The sequence below is a fragment of the Fragaria vesca genome, linkage group LG3 (assembly GCF_000184155.1).
Source record: "Fragaria vesca subsp. vesca linkage group LG3, FraVesHawaii_1.0, whole genome shotgun sequence".
Lineage (NCBI taxonomy): Eukaryota > Viridiplantae > Streptophyta > Magnoliopsida > Rosales > Rosaceae > Fragaria > Fragaria vesca.
Window position 1 is genome coordinate 20,774,028 of NC_020493.1, and position 6,369 is coordinate 20,780,396.

General features: G+C 38.1%; 2 protein-coding genes across 2 annotated transcripts; one reads left to right on the forward strand and one right to left on the reverse strand.

Annotated features, from left to right (window-relative positions):
- Nucleotides 1-1,735: 1,735 nt before the first annotated feature.
- LOC101301371 (biogenesis of lysosome-related organelles complex 1 subunit 1-like) lies at nucleotides 1,736-2,617 on the forward strand. Its single transcript, XM_004294699.1, has 3 exons — nucleotides 1,736-1,908; nucleotides 1,990-2,195; nucleotides 2,288-2,617. Exons 1-3 carry the CDS (start codon nucleotides 1,752-1,754, stop codon nucleotides 2,375-2,377), a joined length of 453 nt encoding a protein of 150 aa, XP_004294747.1. The 5' UTR covers nucleotides 1,736-1,751; the 3' UTR covers nucleotides 2,378-2,617.
- A 1,213-nt stretch (nucleotides 2,618-3,830) lies between these two features.
- On the reverse strand, nucleotides 3,831-5,235 carry LOC101301659 (cationic peroxidase 1-like). The gene is made up of 3 exons (XM_004294700.1): nucleotides 4,974-5,235; nucleotides 4,663-4,857; nucleotides 3,831-4,553 (listed from the first exon to the last, which is right to left on the reverse strand). Exons 1-3 carry the CDS (start codon nucleotides 5,184-5,186, stop codon nucleotides 3,999-4,001), a joined length of 963 nt encoding a protein of 320 aa, XP_004294748.1. The 5' UTR covers nucleotides 5,187-5,235; the 3' UTR covers nucleotides 3,831-3,998.
- Between the last annotated feature and the right edge of the window lie 1,134 nt (nucleotides 5,236-6,369).

Here is a 6,369-nt window from a genome sequence, read left to right on the forward strand (position 1 = left end):
CGTTGGAGCCGTACGGAGGAGAACGGAGGGACGGTCAGCACTTTAAGGGACTGTGCGGACGTCCTCTTTAGATCCTCTCTGTATATATATATATATATACAGGGCCCTTCTAATGAGGGATCCCTTTTTTTGTTCATTTCTAGGGATAGGTCCACACCATTAGATCTGTTTTTTAATGGGCTTGAATGGTTGAGATTAAAACAAAAAACTTAACACTTATGTCAAACCTACACCGTTCAATATTATTAAAAATAAATCCCTCATTTGGATGACTTAACGATCACCAAATTTTCTGAAAATTTGTAGAAATGATCTACTCATATAGCCCAACGAACTGAACGGTGAAGATTTGATTTTGTAATCGAAAAGTTCGTCAAATGATCTATCCCTAAAAATGAACAAAAAAAGGGATCCCTCATTGGAAGGGCCCTGTATATATATATCTACAGCCCTTCTTGGCTGCGGACGTCCGCACCGAAGGTTTCGGTGCGGATTTCCTCATCTCCACCGTCTAGTGTAAATCATCTCTGCAAAATTTCAACCAATTTGGTGATCGTTAAGGCCTTCAAACTATAGTTTTTCTGGTATGAACACAACCGGACAGAATTCAGTCCGTCCATTTGTTTTTTGAGTTTGAAGCTTAAAAAATCTGCCCTATAATGCTAATGAAGCTTATCACTCTTGTAGAGAATTAGCATGTCTTCTTGAAGGATTACTATAGTACATGGAACAAACTTTATTGTAAGAGAATTAAACACGTGAATCATATATAGCATATCAGTCAAAATTCAAAAGAGCGCTAGAAGGTTATTAGTAGTCACTTCAATCTTCATTCTTCAGCACAGTATAAAGATGAGGCTGCTCCAACACCTTAATAATAAAGTAATGCATAGAGTATAGTATAGACTATAGAGATCTCTAGCTGCTTCGAGGTTAAGTGTACGTGTTGCAAAATATATATTATCGATATCTCACACAAATTTGAAAGTCTTCACAAAATATATATGATGTTTTTCTAATCTAATATTGGTCATTTCAGCAATGAGTCACGGTTCGTGACTTGGACAAGGTGCAATAGGCCCTCGCGGCTTGATCTGAATTATCAAGATCAGACTAATGGAAACCAAATTGCTTCAAAGTAATAGCCTTCTAGCATGTCTTGACCTAAAAACTTAAAAACATCTTTGAAATACGATCGTAACTATTACAGTTTAATTTCATGTTTTTAAAATTTCACACATAAGCAACGAAAAAAAAATCATTCTCTTAATGATGTATCGATTGAAAAATTTTGATTTCTCATCATGAAATTTCAGCAAGCTTTTGCATGCTTAAATCGCACACATGGAATTAAATTCAACAAGTTGGAAAATATACCCATCAAGTATAATTATTATTAAAGTGGGGCTAAAACTCTAACTAACCAAGCTACTAAAACCTTCAACTTCAAGCAAACCTACTTTAGACTTTTCATGTAGCTAGCCGCCCCTTTCGATTCTCTTAAATTTCAAAGATTAAATCCTTAATTTTATGAGTTTATCATAACACATCAATCATCAAGCCAAGTCAAAGATAATTTCTTCTCTAAAATTCGACCTCTGACTAATCAACGGGCCGCAACGAATCAATGCCCATCTAAACCCATCCCCATAAACGGGCCTGAACTAACAAACTGGCCCGGCCCATTAAAGAACCATATTAAACTCCTTCATACGACACCGTTTGGGCCAGTCTCGACTCTCGACTGAGCTATGTACCCCCAACCTTCTCTTCCGCTCGCTTATGGCGGCGTGCCGTCGTCGTCGGCAGCCTTCTCACCGGAGACGGAACCAGGCAGCATCGAAGACGCTCTGCTCCAATTGGTCCAGGACCACCACAACAACTCCATCAAGCTTCGCGAACGCACAGGTCAGTCAAAACTCGATTTCCCCAAATTGATCGAAATTAGGGTTCCGATTAGTGTTGATTAGATTGGTGTGATTGAAGCAGACCGGGAGAAGAAGGACGCGATCAAGAAGGCTGCGCGTGCGGCGGAGCTGATGGTGGAGGCGGTAAACGGCGGCGTGCAAGAAGCGTTCGTAAATGAGAAGCGGATCGAGCATGAGATTCGGGCTTTGGCGGCCACCATTACGCGATTCACAAAGCAAACGGATCACTGGCTCTCCGTCACTAATTCCATCAACTCTGCCATCAAGGTTGGCACTTCAAATTTTAATTTTAATTTTTTTTGTTCTGATTTTGTGTGTGTGTGTGTTGGAAGTGAGTTTAGTTTTGGTTTGTGTTGCAGGAAATTGGGGACTTTGAGAATTGGATGAAGATCATGGAGTTTGATTGTAAGAGCATCACTGCAGCTATACACAACATTCACCAACCTTGATGAGCACACTTGTGAGTTGTGAGCTAAGTTGTTTCAGCAATGTAAATTCTGATCAATTTCTATGTATGTTCGAAAGCATTTTCAATCCTTGAATTCGTTGCCTTTTCAATCCGCTTACACGATTCTAATGGAAGTGAAATTGTATGTTTTTGTACATTCCAGTTGGGGTTTATTTTTGATTCCTACAATGTTTAGGAGATGTGAACTTCTACCCCTGTGATATGTAATTATGTATGGGGGGGGGGGGGGAATTGTATCAGTACAACAGTTCAAGTTATTATTGTGACTTCGACTGAATCATAGTTGACATGGGAGTTAGCTAGCCTATCCAGATCTCAAATAGAAGTTAAATGCCCTGTAGTTTTCATCATGTCATGAAAGGGAAGTAGAAGGAAAATGTCAAATGTATAAGCATATCAGAAACTCAAGTCGTACATTATACCATGGAGCAGTTGCCTCTTGCTTGTGTCCAATTGCAATGCAACTTCGTAGGAATAACCAAAACCATAAAAAGACGTTTCCCACGTCTGCAAATTCTGATGGGATTTGGATTTGGGTCATAAGTCAGTAATCTTCTATCTGAATTCACCATCAAATTCCCAGTAAGACTTGGTCTGTAAATGGTGTTGTTGACCTGGATTTCATAATGTTTTAGTCTTATGAGTTGTTCACGCATTCATTTCTAAATAGTGCTGCCCTCTTGGATATGGTCATAGGGAGAAATTTTCTTTTGCAGATTGTGTGAGGAACAAGAAGTGGGATTCTAAATAGACATCTTATTCATCGTTGTCTTCTTCTTCCCCGATAATAGACGTTGCGCAAGCACCAGTATCTTACTGATTAAATTAACATAGTCAAGCTGCAGGTTCATAGTTAGAACTGTATCTTCACCATATAAGAAAAGAAAATGTCCGATCAGTGTTTTCAAGTTTCTCTAGCCTTGCAAACTAAGGTAACGGTGGATATAAAATTGGACTTATAATATAGGATTCCAATCACAGATCAAGTCAACTTCTGGAAGACTAAATTGTTTCATAAAATTAGAATTTCCTGCTAGGCTTTTCTGCATCCGACAGACAAGGCTAAGCGTTTCCGGGGATAAACTTTTGGCAGAAAACAGGTGTGTATAAACAAGTCACATTAACAATAACAGGTCACAGATCACGGTGGTTATGAAAGAGACGTTATATAATCCGGTTAATATAGGTGAGGATATTTTAGTTTGTTCAACAGAATATTTATTTGCCACCTTAAGTTGTAATGAACTTTATACTCCATTTTGTGTAAATGTAAGTAACAATGCATCATAGCTTATACCTTTTCCCATGTTTCGATCTCTACCTTGCGAGATATACACGAATTTCATATATGTTGTAGCCTGACAAGTAAATATTATCTAGCTCAACCCTTTGCCTTAAATCCATCATATAAGTTGATGAAATTGGAATCTTGGCTTCTAGATTAAAATTGAGGGAATAAGAGAAAGGGGTATTCACATTCATAATTTGCAATTCAAAGAAAGTTTTTATTTTTGACAAGAATCAAAATAGTTTTACAATCATGAACACAAAGACGATAGATCCTCTATTTTTTCTGAGGAATGAGGATAAAGTTTATGTTATCAGTTGATCTTCCTGCAGTTGACTCTTACTTCACCAGCATTTCCAGTAAGAGGCTTAATATTACCCATCTTGATCATTGAAACCGAAAAGTCGTTCCAAAAGTCATATAGGCTTGTGCTGTAGTGTTGCACCAACTTATCACTGTCACTTCCATCGCCTTTGAACAACTCTTGATCAGAGTGAAGGAGGCCCTTTGATTTCAACAAGGAACTAAAATACGTTGTGTCGAATTTCTTCGGGGTTGCATCAAGTGGCCGTAAATTGTTATCTCCACCAGTTCGTGGGCAGTTTTGTTTAGCAGAAGCTGCAAAGTTGGCGTTTATGTTGGTATCATTGTAAATCCTGTCTTTGAAGGTAGTGCACCGAGCTTGTCCAATGGTGTGAGCACTTGAGAGGAGAACTAAGTCTTTGAGGTCAAGACCATGAGATTGGAAGCTAGATAGAAGCTGTGAGAAGCTGAAAAATGGGGGAGGCAGGTTTCTGTTCGCATCGTTCGCGCTTGCTGTTGTTGCATCTCTTCTGCCCAGTTGTACCTCGTAAGAAGGACCTCCTAGCTGAAACACATACACAGATAACATTAACTTCTCCATTTCTCGGCTTCGATTCGATCTCTCTTAGTAGAAATGATATTGTGCATGGTATGAAAAAAATGCATGCACTTACAAGGTATACAGAATCACGAGCTGCAACGGCTAATATATCAGCGCATGAGACAACAGTTTTCTTACAAGATTTGTCGACAGCTGCTTTGATCTTGTCAATCACTTCGAATCCTCTGATTGATCCGGCATTTGGTACGGCTGTCTTCTCACCGGTGAAGGTCGACGTGTCATCTAGCAGAACTGAACCATCGCAACCCTGCAATAGCCAACAGTATATATATGAACATGAACATATGCATGTTATTATAACATAGCGTTAGGCAGATCGAATAGTTTTGTTACGATGAAGTGTTCATTGCGAGGTTAACTTACGTTAACAAAGCAATCGTGGAAGTGCAAACGCAGTAGAGAAGCTCCCATACGCGGTTCATCTTTGACAGCTTGACGGACAATTTCTCTGATTTTTGGAAGTGCCTGAGGGCAGACGTTGTCGTAGAAACAAGCATTTAGTTGTGCAGATGATGGTGTTATAACCATGGCAGCTAAAACGGTGATACAGACTAAGAAAGATTGAAATGTAGCCATGGCAAGTTCTTCGAATTGGTGGTGAATGAGTATTGAACATCAAGGGGCCGGGTTCGAGTTTATAAAGAGGGAAACTTGCCCTGCCCCTTGTTCATTTTAATCAATATCTTTTCACATAAAAAAAATTAGCTGATGTGATTTTGTGAAATGATCAAGTTATATACGTATGTATAGACCAGTTCCAATACGTATGTATAGACCAGTTCTAATAGATGATCAATTCCTGGTGGGGGTGTATTAAGTTATATAATTGCAGTGTATAATATGCATGCATCGACTTATTCCACTTTATACATAATTGGTTCAAGGATCAAATCCATTTATAGGACCCAAATTTCTTAGTTTGTTCGACGCACAAAGGGCTAGGTTAATTTTCAGAAGTTAACACATGATTTTTATAAGTTGAATATAATATGAAGACCCAGGTTCCATATATAGCAATGACGATTAACTTCTGTGAGAACGTACGTATGAAGACCTAGTATCTGCATACGTGTGTGATTAAGGAAAGGGAAGTGTAGATTAACTTATGGAGTTCAATAATCTGATTCATCTTTATTTTTTCTTAATTTATGCATGTTTCAATACTTATGCTAAATATCAACGTTCTTATATAAGTTTATGAACAAATGATTGTCTATGTACAGACGATGTCCGGACTTGGTGTCCTATTAGGTACGAATTTCATAAAAAGAAGTCACAATTAATATCTCTAGTAATTAAATAACTCAGCTAGCTAGGCAATTAACCTCGATAATTACTTACGACAGTTGTATAATCAGGGGTTCAAATTAACATGGCCAGCTCTCCGACAGTGGATTATTAGGGTTTTGAAATACCAATTAACATGTCATTTTCAACTAAACCAAGGCGCGCCTGACGAACAGAGTTGACGTTTAGCATAAGACATTTTTGACTTGGGTTGCAAACAAAACTATTCTGCTTAATTAAGTTGTTGTACCTACTCATTAGTTCAACATATCTAAAAGTACGTCAAATGCATGCAATTGGCTTATAATTAATATATGTCATCTGGCTCCCTTAATCTGAGAACTGGCTGGACTAGGCAAACGTTCAGAGATTTAGGGTTCAATTAATTAGGAAGTTTCCCATACGCATGTAAACGCTATATATATATATATATATATATATATATATATATATATATATATACTACTACTAC